An 18643-nucleotide genomic window follows, 5' to 3' on the forward strand; every position below is an offset into this window, starting at 1 on the left:
AAGGGCACCCACTGCTCCCCGCTGCCTGCCCAGACAGGCATCTCCTCCCAGAAAGCACTCGGGCTGCTCAGGCATGATTCTGCCTTTTGTAAACCCATGTTGGCCAATCCCAACCACCAACTTGTTTTCATGTGCTTGGATTTCTGCCATTTTTGAAGACAAGCATAAAATTGTCCTTTTTCCAGTCAACTAGGAACCTCCCTCAACTGCAGGCCTTTCAAAGGCGACAGGCTCCATTTGGCCTCCTCCACTTCTGGTGCTTGGCAGGAGTTGGGTCTTGGCATTCAGCATCTAGCACAGTATCATACAAATAAACATGAATAGGAACCTAAACCAAATAGAAATATTTCTAAATCAATGTTACTTTAATCCAAAACCATTATAATATCTACAAATTCTAGATACTAAAAAATAAATACATAGTTTTACCTGAAATACTGGTCATTCCAATAAACACTTGAGGATGCTTAGGTTGTCACTTGAAATAAGAATGTTAAGAAAAAAATGGCTGAAAAAATATACTAGCCATCATTAAGAAAACCATCATGACCACTGTGACCAGAAGGTGACAGCTGTGGAGATTTACTGTCTAACCAAGCATGAATAAGTAGTACAGTACCTCACTTATTCAAAGTGACATGTTCAAAAGATATACAGTGAGCCTCACTGGATTATTGCCAGATTCATAAAGGTAGTGAAATACTTCCTGCAGAACTTAAGACAACCATGTTCTCTTTTTTTCAGACAAATGTGACAAATTCTTTTGCAAAACTTTTCTGAGCATAAAATTTATAGTCCAAGAACACAGAGTAAGGGAGTAAAATAATCTTTTAATGAATAATCCGTTTCTTACAGGAAACATTTATCAGTTTATAGTAGATTGGACTCGAATTCCCAGTGTAACATTATCATCGGAGTTCAAGTGGTGATGTGGACAGGGAAATATGTATGCTGGATTCCATCTTTTTCCTTCTGCCATCTTACTGAAGTCAGAAGGAAATATTACTGTTTTGACCTGCAGAAATGAGACGCACACATACTAGTATCCTGCAATGATCACAGAAGATCCTATTTCTGTATTTTTCTTAAAAGTATATATCTATATAGATTACTGGACCGTGTCCTCTGTTTGATACCCTTTATGGAAATCTTTTGCACTACAAGGACCGTGATCCAGACACACGCACCAGCAGAAAGTTCCTGCTGATGTGCCCATGTACAGCCTGAATCCTTTTTCTTCTGCTACAGAAGGACAGCAGTGCCAGGTGACAATCCCTGACCAATACAGTGCCCCTTATAACTTCTGACTTCTCATACAGGAACAGCTTGCAGCTCAGAGCCCAGTGAGCAGACCTAGAATAACAGACATACGAGAGGATGTGGTCTATAACTTCAGCCTTATTACCTTAGTGGTTTTCACAATTAATATATTTATTCAAAATGGTAACTTCAATGTAAATATTATATTTCAGTACTAGCCCTTTGTAATGAAAAAATCCATTCATTTCATAGCTAGCTGACTGTAATGCTATTACACCTCAAGAGAAAACATCCTAACACCAAAAGAGCAGCTGATAGCCTTTGTGCAAGTATGATACAAATTTTCCTTCTCATGTAGAGCTCATTTCTAAAATGTGAGATCCCAGCGGGCATAATGAAGTTTGCCATTTATCATGTAATTATCATCTCAAATGCTCAGTCCTGCATGTCATGGACAAAACTGTGGTGGCAAGCAGAGGTACAGTACACACAATATAAGTTAACACAGCAAAGAGTACAAAGCGTGTTGAATATGAACATGAGTCTTCCTTGGTTTACAATCATAATCTGTGAAACACAAAGAGCTAAAGGACTAAGCAATTTCTCTCACTGCTGAATGACATGACACATTCTCTCACTCTTAGTGGCCTAAATATTTCTCCAGTGTAAGATGCACTTTGAAATAATCAGCCATCCAACAAATCTATACATCCCTGGCCAGTCCCCTCCTTAGTACAGGTTTTCTGTAGCTTATATGGGAATATTTTCAATTGCAGAAACTTGTAACTGCCTTACGATTCTCATCACTGACAGTAGGTTATAAAAAGCAGCTAAAATAGTATGTTTCCTGAAGAACCAACTAAAATACGCTTCTGTAGATCGATCTCATGTTGGACAGAAACACGATCCTCGTGCAAGTAACTCCTCTGAAAGTAGCTGAGTAGCTAAACCTGACTCCCTACAAGCATGAGTTACAAAATCAGACACAAACAGATGCACATGCAAGACTGCCTACCGGTTACTACCTTGCAATTCTCACAGTCCACAGGATTAATATAACATACCTGCTTCCTCAGAAGATGCTAAAAGTCCCGATTCCCTTAGCTACCCCTTTGTAGGCGATTCTCCAGTGAATTATCCTCTCACAACACAGTAGACTGCTCCACCGAATAGTGGAAATTGGGCAGAATTACACTTGCATAAAATGGTCTCTAGTATGTGGCATCTATGAGCTATATGTTGGTCTGTAAATTCTCTATTATAAAGTTTCTGAAATTCTTATTCCTTGGCCTTTCTGGCTTTGTAATGGCCCCGCTGGCTTTGTATTAACCTTAACAGTCTTACAGTTGAATCTTTTTACTCTTGTACTTTACTTTTTCACTTTCTATCAACGAAGAAAAGATTTTTACAGAATAGATCAAGCTTTTCATCAGGGAAAAAGATAATTTCAAAGCTTCCTCAAGCACTTGCCTTCAAAAGCCTGCTGCATCAAGCAGCTGTCTACTTTGCCCACGCTTCAGAGCAAGTCCTGGCTCCAAAGTGACCCGTTTCCAGCCTCAGGTATGCCCAGGTTGGTTTTAAAGTTAATCCTTAATCTCCATCAGAGATGGCATAACCATGCTGCAGCACTTTGGCGGTGCAATAGTAAAACCATAATCACCCACCTGGCTCTACTACTTCTTCCTCTGAATCTCCACTGTGGTGAATGTTTACAGTCTTACTGCAAAAATGCCCCAGTAAAGGCTGTAACAGGATGTAGCAAGGAAAAGATGTTAAAACACAAGGGAAGTAAACACAGGTTCTGTAATTATACTTTATGGCAACTCTAGTGCTCTGTCTGCTCCTGAAGACTCCTTTAAGTAAATTTGTTTGTTCCAGTTTTTTGTTCTTCTGTACCAATTAATAAACACAAGAAGCAGGTATATTTTTCTTATTATTTTATTGAAAAGGTACATTTAAAAAAATACACAGACATTTTACTATTATGGATTGCAGATAAAGATGCTCTAAAAGTTAATTCTATTTTGTTTTTCTTTCTTCCACCTGTTCTCCCCATTATCACATAATGACTTCAGTCTGAGTACTGCATATTGATATCACCTTTATAAAAGGGTTGGGGCATTACTGCAATATATTCAGTAAACAGATAATACAGTCAATTATAAATATTTTATGTTCTGTACATTATTGCATTAGGGAGCCACAACATTATGCAGCATTGTTACAAAGGAAACTAGTTAGAAATGAAGAGGAAAGGATATTTAGGTACAAATACATGGATCCGTTGCCTTCTTGAACAATGCATGTGAGCTGTGGTAATGTGCAATTGAAAAGCTTTTTTTTCTCTTTAAACATTGCTTAGCAACACCAGTGAGTAAACAACAAAAATAAGTTAAATGAAAGTAGCAAACAAGTAGTAATCTTAACTATTTATATGTTATATGGCTTTCTATTTTTAATTTCTCTAAATAAAGTGTGACACAAAAGAAATAATTAAAAGCTTCAGCACTGCATTGCTTTCAAACATTTGCACAGAAACTAAAAATATTAAAATCAGACGTGTGATACATCTTTAGTACTACACAAGATACACCAGTACTGGGGCCTAGGACAGTACACAATTCCTGTCAACAAGAGCACACTGAAAAGAAAAAGACGCAATTCATTTTTGAGATGTTACCCACAATCAAGCATTTGGTTCATCTACCTTTTTTCCACATTAGATGATACCCCATTGGTTTTCAGAGAAGTATTTACATAGTGTGAGTGAGGAAGACCCTAGTTTTCAAGTCTGTCAGGAAAATATTTTACGTTCGTTGATTACAAGGTGCATCATATATATTGGAAAAAAAAATAATAGATGTATGAATCTTTAATGGTATAAATTTTATGAGCAATTAAGTTTTAACTAAATCACTCTATTTGGATTAAAAAAAAAGATAGACAGAGAAAGACTGAAAAAGAAAGTTGTCTAGACTCCAGAATGCAGTACCGTCAATGATGAATTTTATGATGTGGGTGGCTGAGGTGTCACGCTGGATGGCATTTTCAAAAGAGAAAGACATTTTAACATCTTGACCCCTTTCCTGCTTTTCTTTTACCCTTTCTACTGGCCATAGTCATCTCTTTTTTACATCAATAAATTAGTATGGTGCAAAAAGTATGGAAGCAGGTGTTGCCCTGATGGGACCATGGCCTGGCCTGAGGAGAGCTGGTGGTATTGCAGGTGCCTGGAACAAGGATGCAGAGGGGCGAGGAGGAAGGGACAGAGCTGATGATACAGCTGCAGCCGCAGCCAGAGGAGATGAAAGGAAAGCAGGTGCAAGAGGCTTAATCATGTCCTTCTGGAATGCAAGTTTTGCCTGGAATAAAACACACAAAATAGCAATGTAAATACAGTTCTCCCCATGCCCACTTTTACATGAGAGAAAAATGAACCCTGACAAAGGGCACGGCATTGTTTCTCACAGAAACCTCATGTCAGCTGCTTAGAAATTTTACCCACATTGTCTTCTTGCTCCCAAGGCAATTAAAACAACCAAATTGTATATGTAAAGATACATAAATATCTTGAGTGTAGGGGCAGTCACACTGACATTTAGAGGAAGCATAATTTGGAAGTAAACAACATTAAATTATGTAAATCGTAACTGTGCAAGAAATATAAAAAAAAATAATAATTAAGACTTCAATGTCAAAAGTCAAATTTTCCACTTGCAAAAGTGAATAGTAGAAAAGTAGAGTGGTCAAGATGGCAAGCTAGTATTAGTCCAGTCAGCTTTTAACCTGCCAATGCAGAGCTGCTCTTTTCAAAATAGAAATATTTTTAAAGATCAATACCATAAAGAATTCTTTCTGAAAGAATTATTACTCAGTTTATGATCTACAATTGTTGCTGGTGCTTGCAGTGAAAAAGCTAATCAGAAATATAGACACTCGTCTCACTGAAAATGGTTTGCGCCATTGTGGGGGCAGATACTCACATCCTTCATTGAGTGGAGGGCTCTCCTTATGCAATAGGTTATAAGATGAAGTATCACACAAGTGAAGAAGATTAGTGTGTGCAGAACCTATCACATGCAGAGACTTAGAGAAAGCCTGCAGCATTTGCCTCTATATGCTTACAAAGACATATTAATGTTTCAGCTTTTAAAGGCTTTTCACATGCTTACTCTTGCACACACACATTTGCATCTCTCTCTTTCCAACCTATAAATTGTTTCTGTGCCATAGGTGGCATGCACTTTTCCCTAATGAGTAAAATACAGGCTGAGTCATGAGCAAATAAACATACAATCTGTGCTGTGCCAGAGCCAGCCCGAACTCCAGCTGCAGCTGACTGGCAGAACCAGCTTGGGGAATTCCTGGGAGTGCAGGTTGGTGTGAAAGGGGAGCAGCTAGGGGCAGGTGTTTGGATAGCCAGTGACAGACACAGCCCGATCATGCAGATAGGCAATCAAGTCTCTGAAACACCTGGTAACTCTTTTGCACCAACATAATACATCCACACAGCACTCTGCTCTGCTGTCTGGAGAGAACGAGCATTAGTATTTTTATATCTTAACATCTTATGTCCTTTTCCCTGACCTCATCCATCATAACTGAGAGTTACATCAGGTGCCCAGAAAGGCAGAGTATTTACATTGCTGCCTTCAAGGAGAAGTGTGCTAGCCCAGCAGAGCTGATATCGTTCCATGGGGCACAACGGTTCATTCCCATTCCACTGATTATTCCCTTCTTCCTAGCAGTAAATAACACACGCAGTGCTGTCTGCATGTCTTTGTCTGGGCAGACAGAACACGTAACTATCTTCAAATCTGATCCCCATGCAGACTCAGCCTTTAGGGTAGAAAAGCTGCGGAAGCATCAGGTCTGTCATGTTCCCGTCTCTGTGCGCTGGGAGTCCCCAAGGTCACAAATTCACACAGACAGTGATGAGAAATAAAAATACTTACTGCTAAAATACTTGGGCTGCGCTGCAGTTTGTTGTAAGGACTATATTTGGGTTTCATAGGCTTTCCTGCAACTCTGTCCTTATGCCTTCGGCTGGAAATGTGCTGAAATAAATATCCTCACATTTAATTAGCTGTTTAAACATTTCTCAGTTTTGAGTTTGAAATTGATTTATCAGCAGGATATGCCTAAGCCCCTGTTTGTAAGATAAAGTAGGTTCTTTAGAGAGAGCAAAGATGAGTTTTGCTAAATTAAACATAACAATTTGGAGCACATCAAACAGAGAATCAGAAACTAATCAAATACAGTGAATTCTGCGATCCGAGACAGGCTCTGCAAATTATTGATATTTTGGTTAGTATTTCCTTTTTCCACTTGAGGAGCTTTGAATCAGGCAGAGCTGTAATCACTAGGTCATAGGGATATTCAGAAGTAGGAGGCAAATTTCAGTCTCGCTGATGCTGTTCGGCTGCATAAATAATTCACTGTTAGTTGAAGGAAGAACCAGTACCCAGGGATATGTCTACACCATGCAATTTAATACTATCTTAGAGATAACTGAAATAACTGGGAATGAGAGGACACATCCACAGAGCACAGCACCATCCAGTTAAGAGATTCCTCTTTGGGTAGCAGAAACACTGTGTTTGTACTGGCACAGCTCTGCACCCAGGGCTAACTGGCTTGGACAGAGCAGAGCTGCACGTTCACACAGCTATGCTGTTAATGGTAGTGTTGCTCTACACAATTCAGACATATCTACAGTATTGCCCTCCTGCTGATTGTCCTAAACCAATAGATTCAAGTCACTTTCTCCTTCTCACATAGTATTAAAAAGTATCTCCCAGCAGATTGAAACAGCAGCAAAAGGGGAATTGAGGGAACCTCAATCCAGAATTTCTCCATTTGGGAGACCAAAGTTTAAATCTCTCTCTTGAGCCAGAGAAAACTTTTAAACTAGATCTGCTATGTTATTCATTGATACTGACCACCTTGTCCCTGACTCCCAAGACCATTTTTCCCCCAGATGAAACACTTAGGTGAACTTGACCTATGGTGAACTATTTAGAAATAGTTGTGGGATGACAGAAAAGAAACACTTTTTCCACTTTTTGCCAAACCATCTTCACACAGACCTACACTGCACCTAAAATACTGCAGTGCAACTAAAAACAACAAAGGAGCCCCAGATACATGCAAGCTACCTGTTTAAGCTGAATTTCCGAATTAACATGGACATCACAGATTTCACAATGAAATGTCTTGTTCTGCAGTCCTGAGCCTTTACTGCCATTCTGCATCTTCAGGCGGGATCCAGGCCTAGGGTAAGACTTGATGGGACCAGCACCGTTCCGAGCCTCAACCATGGTCTTGTGCTTGGAGCCTAATGGGCACGGAGACACAGGTGAGTTAATGATCAACAACATACAACCATGTCCATTAGCCTTGGGACTTCTTGTAACACATTTATCTTCAAGACAGAATGATTAAAATCACCACAGATTGGGACTAATGATGACTCTGGGTTTGGTGAGTCTAGTTCCCACTTCCTCAGTCTAAAGGGAAGACAGGCAGTGGGTGAAGGGTTTGTACAAAAAGGGAACAACAGACACGCTGGACCACTGCCTCTCTGTTTGGGGGCAGTGTGTGACTGTATGGCCAAGGTGGTTTTTGCTTATTCTTCTGCCAAAATCCATATAGCTGCTGAATCATAAAAAAGGCATTAGCCAAGAATAGGATAGGAATCACAGCAATCACTCAAAACCTGCCTAGGAACAGGAATGCTTCAGTCAGTATCCTCTGATTTGGAAGAAATGGTTGCTTCGGCCATTTCAAGAATAGATTACAGCTGTCAACCAGCTTCAATGGTTTGTTAACAAGCTTTACGTCAGCAGCGTATCACAGAGCAGCCAGAGCACATTAGGGATTGCTGCTTGTGGCCTTTTGAAGGGTGCATATCTAATCTGCAATAATCAAAAGATTCTAGGACACCTAGGAAATCTAAGGAGCCCACCATAAATTATCAAACATATCAAATAACAAAAACTACTATAGATTGTACCAGCATAAAAACAGATACCAGAGACAGTGAGACGAAATATGAAAGAGAGAGCGAGCTGACATTTTAGAAACCTTAGTGTTTCAGACCACTATGATCCTCACTATGAAAGTATAATGGAATCCGATTAGGTAACATGAACTGTAGGGATTTTGTCAACTAAAAGCCTTTAGAGAACATGAAGGACAAAAAAAAAAAATAGAGCTTCAATGAAGTATCAAACACTACACGTGAAACTGTCACTAACAGAAACGTTTTTGTAACTTGCCATTGTAAGTTTTAACTAAAAGACTCTTCAGCGAAGTGTGACTTACCACAGTGACAGAAAACCAGCTTGTGAATTTTAAAAATAATCACACACTACTGACTTGCACTGTATGCATACTCACCTGTATTGTGGGCTTCTAGTTGTGACAGGGAATTCACAGCCACTTTGCATAATGAACAGTAAAGTAGTTTTTTGGCTTTTTCCTCTTCTGACTCAGAAACTGTGTTAGGAGCTCCATTTGTGCTCTTAGAGGATGAGGCAGGTGTTGCTGGTACCACTGCTGCCACTCCAGGTTTGGGAAGAAAAGGACCCACTTCTGTACTGGACTGCTGACTTGCACTACTGGGTTTTGCTTTCCCTTTGTCTTCTAAAAGAAGCAAAGTACGTATGTCATAACATGCTGCACACACACACACACACATATACACACACAAAATCGCACAGTAATAGTCCTGTGGTTTTAGCAAACCTAACAAAACAGGGGCCTAATTCATCTTTTTTTTTTTAATACAGGACAGCAGCATCTTTGAAATCCTGTTAAAATCCCACCATGAAATGTGTGTAATTTGACAAAAGGGGTGATTTTCCTGGTTTTAAGGTTACCAGTGAATACCAATGACTTCAACAAATTCATGCCAGCTGTTGTTGCTGTCATGCTGCAGGTTTGGCCAGTTGAAAGGAGCCTAAGAAAGCCCAAAGGCAGCCAGGGTTAAGGACTGGAGAACACTCAGAAACATGCAAGGCTTTGCACTGGGGATTACAAGAATATTTCTGAAAAACAATATATTTGCCTTTAGAATGGCTCAAGTTTCTCAAAGTCACTGGGAAGACACTGAAAAGCTCCAGCCCCATCTTGACATACGATATCCCTCATTTCGGTTACTGGAGTTGATTATGGTACTACACTGCACACATGAACACAGCTGCTCATATTTTTAGGCTTTTCCAAGAACAATTCCCCATATATCTGGAGATCAGATAGCTCCAACGTGCATTTGGTGCATTCCTCTATCACTTCACAAGCATGAGTCAATCATCTGTGCTCCTATGAGACAGGTAGGCAGGTATTACTTCATTTTACAGGTGGTGATTTCAAAGCAAGAGATTAAATGTCCCAACTGTGCCTAAAGAGGAATTTTGTGCCAGAGCCAGTATTCAAATGCTCCTTGCCTACATGTTGTCTACAAGAGCTCATTACATTTTGAGCCATTAAACTGCAGTCCGTGTGACCACAAGCCATTGCTTTGCAGTAGTGAAAGTTTACAAGCAGTAAAACAAGCCCACCCATAAAGAACATGGGAGGGGAGTGGGACAGGACAGTGGTTCTGGTATGAGCAACCCTGACAAAATGGACCTAAGAAATGATTGTGTAAGTGACCTGTTGTCACTCTGAACAAAAGGAATCAAATTTTATCATCTAAGCGACTACAATATCTACATAACAGCAACCTCTTAAAAACTACTTACATCCCATTTGAAACTTGTGGCATAGATTTAAATAGTGTTGAACTGATTTGAAAAACTAGATTCTATTTTGAGCACTTGGTTATTTTTAAATATGGGCCCTTGCACTTAATATTCACAGCTACCAGACTCTGTTTTAACATCTCTCTGTGTATCAGGCCAATGCTGTGCTACCAAGAATTCTGAAAACAGGATTGTACCCCCTACAACAAACACTTCAGAGTGCATATGAACTAAAAACAGGCATCCTGAAACTAAAATCCACAGTTGTTGGCATATTTCCCTGAAGTGCATTGCAGTACATCAATTTTAGATTGTTAAAAAACAGAAGAAAGGAAATTCTAATAAAAGAATGATTATTTTCTTAAATAGCTATAAAAATACTTCAAAATTACGTAACATGAACTGTACTAAACATTGAAAACTATCAAGTAAAAAAGAATATTAGGACCAAATTAATGAAAAAAACAGGTTCTGAAGGTATTTTGATTGTTAAAGTATGACAAAAGAAAGTGATGTTAAATCATAGTTCATAGACTATTCAATTTTAATCTCTATAGTGGTAAGTTACATCTGCAAAAAAATAGAACACATTATATGACTTGTGAGTCTTCATAAAATACATGGTTTTAATAAAGAGCATTTACTATACATTCTAAATTAATGATTTTACAATATGGAAAGATCTCAGAGGTGGGGGGGGGGTGCTTATGTTGTTTGCCATGTATTTTTTCTAATGTAAGCATAATGATTTAATGCTTTTGAAACACTCCCTGGAGATAGAAAACACCTCCTCCTGTGAGAGAGCGAGCAGGACAGGGCCAGCAGTGACGCCAGCAGATGTGCACCAAGGTGGGCCCCTGGCCTGGGAGACTGCGCCATGCACCCAGTGCACCGTGCACCCTCCTGCCTGCAGCCCCTGTCCTTGCTGTTCAGACTGTCTGCAAGAAGAGGGAGCAGATTTTTATTTGTTTTGCAGTCAAGCATCTGTGGAGTTAGATCCTGAGCAACGGAGTAAGATCCATTTTGCACAGGCCATCAATTACCATTTCAGAGTGATGGTTTTCCATCGCTGAATTTAACAGATGATTGAAAAATGACAAATTTCATTTCCCACTTCTCCTCACTTAGCCGGCCATCAGCTGATGTGGTATGCCAATTTTAAAATATTCCCTAGATTTACAGTGTTTTCACTATTCATAATACAAAGCAATTCTGGAGTATATAATACGCTAAGAAGAAAACTTCTAGAAAATGAAAGAGAAGTTACCAGCATCCAGCTGGGCTCAATTCTGCCAGTATTGCAGCTTTTGGAAAGAACCTCAGTTCACATAATAATTCCATCATTTGGAAAGCTTCCTGACACAAATAAGCTCTTCATCCATGGGGATGTATAAGGAGAGACATACACCCCTCTATGAATTAATGTTTCCTGCCACCATTCTGAATGCTTAATGCAGAACATCTTCAAAGATCATAATTGTAAGGTTATTATACAGTTTAACTCCCACAGAAAGTACATGGAGCTTAAGTGCATATTTGTCACTGCAGCGGGGCCAGAATTGGGTTTTCCTGGCTTCTAAAATCAGAAAAATGCACTTCTCTAAATGGGCTTTTGATAACAGCTCATTGTTTTCAATCCACAGAATTTGAAACACCATTACTTACAGTTTTATGTTTGAGACAGAAGTGCCAAGTATTCAAATGCGAAAAGCACAGGAAATGCAAATAGCGTGTATATACAAAGCATGAAGAAGACTACTCTTTTACTTGTTCTTATACCACAGAACTAACAAATAATATCTCCATGCAGAAATCAGAAATGTAACTGCTAATGCCCGCATGCAGTTATATATACTTCCAGACTGTAATCACTTTACAAAATACATGTGGATGGTTAGACGCAGCTGGAGGATTATAGTCCTCCTGCTATTTCTGAAAGCAAGTATTATTGAGAATAGGCTCACATTTGCTCTGATCTCCACCTGGGCCAAGCCCATGAAGCCCAACAGAGGTAAACACGTGCATGAGTGAGTCCATCCTGCCCAGGACCAGGGATGCACTGGCTTCTGCTGCACAGCTCAGCAGAGCACAGCTGGAAGCAGGAGACCACAGCAGTATCAACCTCCTCCCAGAAAACTGTAGCTGTGGTTCAACCTGAGTCAGGGTCAGGTTGAAATGCTCACGTCATAACTCGTGTGCAAGAGGTTAATTTAAAATCTAACCCGTACTGTTGTACCGTATCCAACTATGGGTTTTTTTTTTTCCACATAGGAAGGCCATATTTCATATGTGTTAAATTCCTGTCTTTAAGTCTCCCTTTTCCTCAAGACTCCAGAGAAGTAAATCAATGGTTCATTTCAAGTTCTTACTGAAGTCTGAATTTATTTTGAAATAGAGCCCAAGGAAAAAATAAAGCAAGCTAATTAAGTATTGCTTCAGGCTCAGTAATATCAATGCTCTTGTCGCCTACTTATATTGTTTCAATTCTGCTTTGAAGTTGTTTTCACATATTTCTGGTCGTTTGCCTTATGTTTGTGTCAGCAGCATGTTAAAATTCAAGACTTATTTATCTAATTATACCCTCATTTCAACTGTACTTACCAAAGTCAGGACACAGCACAGGATAACATCAGGCAGGTTCAAATCTAACAGGTTCTAGGTTCTGATGCAAGGCCAGCTGAATGATTTACTAACGTCTGAAGGACATGTGCCTCTCGCTACAGTTGCTATAGCATATATCTGTAAAACCTACCCATTAATGCTGAAATCCTAGTCCAGTTAAGTGAATGGGTTTTGCACTATCTCAAAAAAGGGCGAAAATGCTACAATAAAATTTTTCCCCTCTGACACTCAACCTGCATCTCTTCAGTTATTTTTTTTCCTGGTGAACAATTGAATGTGAACTCTCTGCCCTGGCTCATAGACCACTAGTCAATGCAGTCCATGCAGAAAACTAAAATAATGTATTTTTTTTATCCCCCTAACCACTTCATTAAGCAGTTCGGTTTATAAGGCACCTTTAAGAGAGTTCACTTGATTTACTTTATCATTTGTGTGAAGTGTTTACAAATTTATAACATATATATATATATATATTTGCACATTATAAATTTATATTTTAAAATGATCTCTTACCATACTAAGATATGACTATAAGTATTGCTTTCTACAGCTAGGAAATACCTTTTTTTCTTTTTGAGCAAGAGCGATGATTTTGGCGCATCTTAGAAGTTCTAATTTGGACTTCATGATGAAAATACACATTCCATTTTCAATAGGAAAGTAACTTAAAATTCAGATCCCCAATTCAGAATTGAGATTCTTAATAAAAATATAACCAGGAGAATTCTAAAACTCATTATAAATCTAGCCATTCAAATGATAAAGGTTTTCTGTATCATTGCTACTTATATCCCACAACATGCCTATCTGCAGAGTTTTATCACTGAAGATAGGCAAAACATAACTTTGCAATAAACTTCTGTTCCACAGCAGCTTGTGCAGATAGCAATGGAAATTAAAAGATTATCCAAGGTAAAGATGATACATGTGATACATTTGCAGGAGCACTTTCCAACACATATGCTTTTAGATACAGAGTTCTGCTATGATCCTAATACTCCTTACTGAACTGTCACATACGTTTTCTGCTTGTCTGTAACAAATAAATAAACCTGCTCTTACTGTGACAGTAACAGAAGAAATAATATTTCAATTACTGAAAATAGATATTTTGTGTGTGTGTGCATGTGATAAAAAGTATAACTTTACACCTGTCTGCGTCTCTCCTCTGCCAGAAGCTGGGACTATTACCCACGACTCGTGCCGAAGGCTGAGCACACAGACAGACAAGGATCCCAGGACAGAGAACAGCCTCCCAGAGCAGCGCTGGCTGCCACAGAGGCAGCTCCCCACTGGGAAGAGACCATGCCGCACTGAAGAGCAGCCATAGACAAAGGACTTACAATGTAAGGGCAGCACAGACATTGCACAACGGCCACCGCTGCTCTAGACAACCCCACACCAAAGCTCTTTTGAGAGATTTGCTCATTTCCCATCCTTGAAATGGAGATTTGTTTTTATAATTCTTCCACCTGCTCTCGCAGCAGAACAGCCTAGAAAATAGCATAATGGAAAAACTATTTTCGGCTGTCTAGATATTTATTATTCTCCTTCGTAAAGGTAAGAAAATAGCATGCTCCTTTTCTTCTTGAAATATCCAAAGGAAAGAGCCATGTAATTTCAAACGGCATTTCCAGCCTAAACCAGCTACATTAGGAGAAAGACATCAACAAAATAATTTACTGTGTAACTTGATCACTGTATGGTTATCAAGCCCATGCAACCGGTGAACAGAACTGATGCATCGTTAGGTGCATATCCTTTGGTGCGATCAGCCTTGTTTACAATGGGATGTCACAATGCCACCTCACTACTGAAAGAATGACTTTTTTAAAGCATGGACAGCTTGATGACCCTGAATGCCTTAAATTAATTTCCATCTATGCCACTTCCTATGGTAACTAAACTCAGAAGTGATTTCTGAAAGTTTATGTTTTATTTATAGGTTACTAGAAATGTGGTGCAAAGACTGTCTTATGATTGTCTTGATTTCACATTGTGTTACGGGGAACTGGTATTAGTCTGAAGTGTTGCTTTTGGAGGGTAATTGAAACTTTGAGGCAAAGCAAGCATATCTCCCAAAGCAGTAGAGCTGCACTGAGTGAAACAGGTTTTCAGGTTCTCCCTAATTTCAACAGCTCCAAATATGCCTATGAATATTAGGCTGCATTAAACAACCTTTGAAGCATACAGCGATTACAGAATGGGAAGAGGAAATCAATCAGATTGTCAGACTATTGTATAAATACTCCTTCCCTCATCAACTGTGTGGCAAAGGTAAAATCAGTTGCATTAATTACAGCCATATACAATCCAAGAAATTTTGCTGAAAAGCTTATCACTGTAGCTCAATTGGCATCAATAAACACAAAGTAAAAAGATGTTTATTGAAAAATAAAATTCTTAGTTAAAATTTGACATGATAGATGCTTGGCACATCTGACATAAAAATAAAGAGTGACACTTCCCACTACATTTTTGCTTCTTACACTTCTTTATAAAACATGCCCATTGACAATGCTGCAGAGAGCCAAGTTAGTAGATATTACTCAAATATATCTTTTGACCTTGCTGTTCTAAGGTTTTTTTCACACAGAACAACAAAGTGGTCCCCAGATGAAGGAATTTTCAGTTTAAGAGCAGAGATCACTGCTGCAGACAGACAGGTATGAAATCACAAAGAGACAGAACAACCGGTCACCAACACAGGCACCGCTGTGGCAGACAAACTTCACACAAACTTTTTTCTGGTTTTCAATCCATCACAGAGAAAGAGAAATTTTCAGAGGTGAGAGTAACAGAAGTTAAGTTTGGCAGCTGTTTGCTGGGAGCTCTTCACAAATTGGACCAGGAAAAGGGGAAAGCTGCTTGGGAAGCTGGCTTCAATGGCTGGTGGGTGGTAGGTGCAAGTCAGCATCTTGAAAAAGACATTACAGAAGACATACAAAGGTATGAAGAGTTTTGAAAGTGAAGGGCTTGATTTTGGAGAGAGAAAACCCAGTAGCTTTAGCTGTACCACAGAAATACTGTAACAAAATTTGCAGCATTTAAAACAAAAACATGGAAGTAGAGAGATGACAATCAAAGAGGTTACAAGCCTGGCTGAAAGCAATTAAGGGAGATGTTAAGAAACCAGGACAAAATAAAATCAAGGTGGGAAAAACTCATTTAGTCACACTGTACTTGAAGGACTGCCTAAACAAACCCTAGGATTTATCCTGGAACACAGGCCTGGGGCAGAGAGAACACCCACAACTACTGGAAACACTAGTTGCTGTATATCTCTTTGCCCTGAAATAAGATATGGAAGGAGAAGATGATCAGTGACTGAATTAATAGAAAGACAAAAAGGGCCTCCTTCAGTACATTAGCCGAAAAGCTACCGAACAGAAAGGCAGACAGTAGCTCTAGTAAGAAAAAGCAACTTTCAAAACATTGCTCTTCACAGAAAGTCTTATCTTCTGCTGGCTCACACTGGTATAAAAGAATAAAGCATCACTTACACAATTAATTATCCTTTTTATGAAGAGAAAGATGAACACTGTGAGAAATATATGCCATAAAGACAATAGCAAGAAAGCAATTAAGTCACTAGTGGTCACAGCCTTACAGCATTTGTAACCACTCTGTCCTGCATCTCAGCATCACTCAAAAACACCCAACAAAGAGCATTAGATTATTTCTCGACACTCATTAAGACAGTTAGCTAACTTTGATAAGGGATTCCAAAATCTTTTTTGTTTTAGCTCCACATTTGCTGAATAATGAGATTCTAATGGCTGTCAGACAAAATACCTACTTTCTCACCAGTTGTGCAGTCTACTGAGAAATGAGGCTAAAAAACCCGTAGGGCTCTGTTCTAGAAAAATTCCACTGCAAACCTACATGCAAATCAGACAGCAAAGCGTATCTATTAACCCCTTGATTACCATTAGCTTTTGTAAAATGTTTTTTCTTGTCTTTCAGGCCTGTCTCAAAAATGGATGGGTTTGATATAATGGAAGTTGTTACATGAAATAAATCTGTTGGACACATGCTAAAGTAAACCAATTTTGTTTCTATACAAAAACGAGAAACAAACAGAAGCTATAAATACAAAGCTTTTAATCTCAAACACAAATGTGCACTGAAATAAGCTACAACGTTTTTTCTCAAGATACTGAAGATACATCAGGAAATGTCTGGATGGCTCTGCAATATTGAGTGAACTCTGTAGCTAGACTGATTATTTGATTAACTGCATCACTACTCTCCAACAGGCTGAGCCAAAGCATCTTTCTCATTTCAGAAGTATAGCTTGTTTGGCTATAGTACACCAGTGATATTGATACTTAATTTCTTAGATATTTTATTTCTTATTTGGCATACCAAAGACTCCAGGGAATTTTCTTACAAAAGAACCTGTCATTTTTTTCAGGGTATAAAATTATTTGCAACTAATCCGACTAAAGTTGTAATGTTATAAAGGTTTGCTTTTGAAATTTTGGATGGGTTTCATTTTTATGAAAGCAGACTGATGAGAATTAGAAAATATTCAGAAGTACATAGAGTTCTGCAACTGCAAAATCTTGCCCTGCAAAAATCTCTTTCTGTACCTATTTGTACAGCTTCCTGAACAGAGTGCCTGCTGCTTCGATTACTTGTGTGTCTGAGATGATCCCACTATAACATCTGATTTTTAGTCAGTTCCTTGTATAGTTGGGGATTCTGGGGGAATTCATGTTGGTTGGTTGGCTAGTGTTTTAGATCTGTTTTACTAATCAAGATAAAGAAAAGTCTGGGTGCAGTCACCAGGGAGGGAAGGGGAAAAAAAAAAAAAAAAAAGGTGTGTGTGTGGGGGGCAATTCATATTTCAAAAATCAAATTCAACACAACACAATTTCTCCATACAAAATAAGAGGAACAAGAAGAAGGGTTAATTCTGCACTGTTAGACAAAATGCAGGAGTGTACGGACTATGTCTGGAGCAAGCAAAGTCACTTCTAAGACTCACCCGAAGCAGCTTGTGTTGTGTCTCCATTTCACCTGCTTGTCTTCAGTTCTGCTATTTTACAGAATGCAGGTTATACCGGACTTCTCTTTTCCTCATTTGAAAAGAGATTTTTACAATTTACACACCCTCCTTTTACAATTTTTAGACTGAATGTGGGTAACTATGGTAAATGCAGTGCCTTAAATTCTGGAGAAAACCAGGTCATCTACAAACACAAATACAGAGCAATTTCCTAGGGTACGTTGCCGATATCTGATTTCTCAGTGACATATCACTCTCCTGTTTATAGAAGGTTGGGAAACTTTCACTCGATGTTTGTTCACAAAACTCAGCAAGATCAGTAGCACTATGCTGCCAACAGTTGAAAACAAGATGGATCTGACCAGCAGACACATAACAACACATGGGCAGCAAGGGTGGATGTTAATTTAACAAGTATCCGTAAAGTGAGGCTATCCCAACAGCTTGGGCTGGCTGGGTCCTGTTGCTGTATGTCTAGGTAAATTTACTTTAAATCTACCTTAACCTTTCATCTTTTCTGATCTATGACAGTCTGTATTGGCTGGAATGGAAAAATTTAAGAGTCAGAAAACTGTAACATGGTTTGGGCAAAGTCTGAAATATAATGTAAATTCTGTTATTACAAAATGTGACTCATTTTGGAGAAAGTAAATGTTTTTGCTGGTTAAACATCTTTTTCTGACACCAGACATCTCTTATTTTGTACATATTTTATATTCCCATTACAGACTGTGCCACATTGATTTTAGAAGTTCTGGAACACAAACTTTCTATAGTACTGCACTGTCTTTTTAACATTTTAATAATTTAGGAATGCTGAGAAAATAACACTCAAAGATTACAACAAACATGCTGTATTCTGCCCAGTCATCCTTCGCTTCTGTTTAAAAATACCTTGGTTCATCTTCTCAACTATAAAAATAACACTGCCTCCTCCATCTATGAATTTGAAATATATTATTAGAAAGACATTTCACTTGCTGTTCGTAAAAAAAAAAAA

General features: G+C 38.7%; 1 protein-coding gene across 9 annotated transcripts in view; it reads right to left on the bottom strand.

Annotated features, from left to right (window-relative positions):
* Nucleotides 1-3182: 3182 nt before the first annotated feature.
* Nucleotides 3183-18643, bottom strand: part of ZNF385B (zinc finger protein 385B) — a 176968-nt gene continuing 161507 nt past the window's right edge. For all 9 annotated transcript variants that reach the window (XM_026853316.1, XM_026853315.1, XM_026853317.1 and 6 more), the window contains 4 exons: nt 8662-8907; nt 7419-7597; nt 6216-6317; nt 3183-4622 (listed from right to left, as the gene is read on the bottom strand). In XM_026853316.1, coding sequence (XP_026709117.1) covers nt 4404-4622; nt 6216-6317; nt 7419-7597; nt 8662-8907 — 746 coding nt within the window. In that variant the 3' untranslated portion in view covers nt 3183-4403. The remainder of the gene's footprint in view (nt 4623-6215; nt 6318-7418; nt 7598-8661; nt 8908-18643) is intronic.

The sequence above is a fragment of the Athene cunicularia genome (assembly GCF_003259725.1).
Source record: "Athene cunicularia isolate RWA chromosome 7 unlocalized genomic scaffold, athCun1 chr7_part2, whole genome shotgun sequence".
Taxonomy (NCBI): domain Eukaryota; kingdom Metazoa; phylum Chordata; class Aves; order Strigiformes; family Strigidae; genus Athene; species Athene cunicularia.